The sequence below is a fragment of the Palaemon carinicauda genome, chromosome 4, assembly GCF_036898095.1.
Source record: "Palaemon carinicauda isolate YSFRI2023 chromosome 4, ASM3689809v2, whole genome shotgun sequence".
In the NCBI taxonomy this organism is placed as follows: Eukaryota; Metazoa; Arthropoda; class Malacostraca; order Decapoda; family Palaemonidae; genus Palaemon; species Palaemon carinicauda.
Genome location: NC_090728.1, coordinates 75,189,645 through 75,191,499, shown reverse-complemented (window position 1 = coordinate 75,191,499; position 1,855 = coordinate 75,189,645). Strand labels below are relative to the sequence as shown.

The 1,855-nt window shown below is 39.9% G+C and overlaps 1 protein-coding gene across 1 annotated transcript; it reads left to right on the top strand.

Annotated features, from left to right (window-relative positions):
• The first annotated feature begins 484 nt into the window (after positions 1-484).
• LOC137639510 (zinc finger BED domain-containing protein 5-like) lies at positions 485-1,534 on the top strand. The gene has a single exon (XM_068371778.1). It carries the CDS (start codon positions 485-487, stop codon positions 1,532-1,534), a length of 1,050 nt encoding a protein of 349 aa, XP_068227879.1.
• The last annotated feature ends 321 nt before the right edge of the window (positions 1,535-1,855 follow it).

The following is a 1,855-nucleotide window of genomic DNA, read 5'->3' as shown; positions in this document are numbered from 1 at the left end:
GAGTGCAACCGTATTGGAAGCCTCATATGAGATTGCATTCGAAATTGCTAAACAAAAAAAGCCTCGCACGATTGGAGAAACACTTATTAAACCATGCATGATGAAAGCAGTAAATCTTATTCTTGGAGAAGCCAGTGCAAAAAAAGATGCAGCAAGTATCCCTGTCAAATAATACTATACAGAGGCGCATTTCTAAAATGGGTATGGATGTGAAGGAACAGGTTTTGACTGAAATTAAGGGTTCCCCTTTGTTTTCCTCTCAGCTCGATGAGTCAACAGATGTACTGTAAGTTCATGTTCTCAGTTGCTTGTCTTCGTGAGATACATTAATTCAGGTGACATTAAAGACGAATTCTTATTCTGCAGTGCACTTTAAACCACAACAAAAGCTGATGATGTCATAGAAAAAGTTTCAACTTTTTACCAAGAGGAAGATCTTCAATAGGAAAACGTGTGTGGGGTTTGTACGGATGGGGCACCGGCTATGCTGGGATTGAAATCAGGATTCCAATCGAGAGTGAAGAAGCTAGCACCTCAAGCAATGGGCATCCACTGCATGATTCACCGATATGCTCTCGCCAGTAAGACTCTCCCTGCTATTCTGCAGGAAGTGCTTGAATCTGTAATCAAAATTGTAAATTATATCAAGACTAAAGCACTCAACACTCGCCTATTCAAAGAACTATGCAAAGACATGAATGCTGACCACGAAGTCCTTCTCTTCTACACAGCAGTACTTTGGTTGTCGAAAGGAAACGTTATTAATAGTGTCTTTGAAAATGAAGATGAAACAAAGCTATTCCTGGAGACTCAAGAAAGGAAAGATCTTGTTGTCCACTTCAAAGATAAAGCATGGAATAAAAGGGTTGCGTACCTAGCCGACATTTTTGACCAGCTGAACAAGCTCAATTTGAAGCTTCAAGGAAGGGAAACACATGTTCTCCTTTTTCAAGATAGTCTTCGGGCCTTTGTTTCCAAACTGCAAAACTGGCGTCGGAAAACTAATCTTGGAAACATCGCTATGTTTGAAAAACTTTGTGGAGTGATGGATGAGTCTCACATCCAACTGGATCAGTTCCTCAAGGATGAGATTACCGAACATCTTCAGTCTCTAGAAAAGGAAGTTGAGCGTTACTTCCCTGAGCTTTCACAGGAACAGGAGGCCCTGGTAAGGAACCCATTTTGTACAGAACTTGATATATCCAGCATCCCAGATGAAATCCAAGATGAATATCTGAATCTAAGGAACGACTCTTCAGCTCGTGATCTCTTCAAGGTGAAATCCGTGACTCAGTTCTGGTGCGGTATGTATCAGTCATACTCCAAAATCAGCATGATAGCTTTACGTGTCCTTGTTCCATTTGCTTCTACCTACTTGTGTGAAGCAGGATTTTCCACTCTTGTCAATATGAAAACAAAGAATAGGAACAGATTGGAATTGGATGTTGGAGATGACATGAGACTGGCTTTAACAACCTTTCGGCCACGAATTTCAAAGCTTGCTGCTGAAATGCAACATCAGGCATCCCACTAGCTGGGTTGGATAGCTGTTCAAACCTATGTTAATATTATTTTAAGAAATATATGTTCTCTTTGTGAATTCAGGTTGGACCAATGTGATTTAATTTTTTAATAATAATTACAGCAATTTTAAATGTTTTCTTCGATGTTTCTTTCCCTCTCCTTAACTTAACAGAAAATAAAAGGAAAATTAAGCCGATGATTGTAAGCCCTAAGTAGGGGGTCGCATGGGTTTCTGATTTTTAGCAAAGGGGTCGTGAGTGCAAAAAGGTTGGGAACCCCTGTTCTATGGCCTATACAATATTCTTTTGATAATCACATACAGTTCAGAGGA

Excerpts from the sequence above, each read along its gene's own strand:
- LOC137639510 (XM_068371778.1), top strand. The coding sequence starts at position 485 with ATGCTGGGATTGAAATCAGGATTCCAATCGAGAGTGAAGAAGCTAGCA.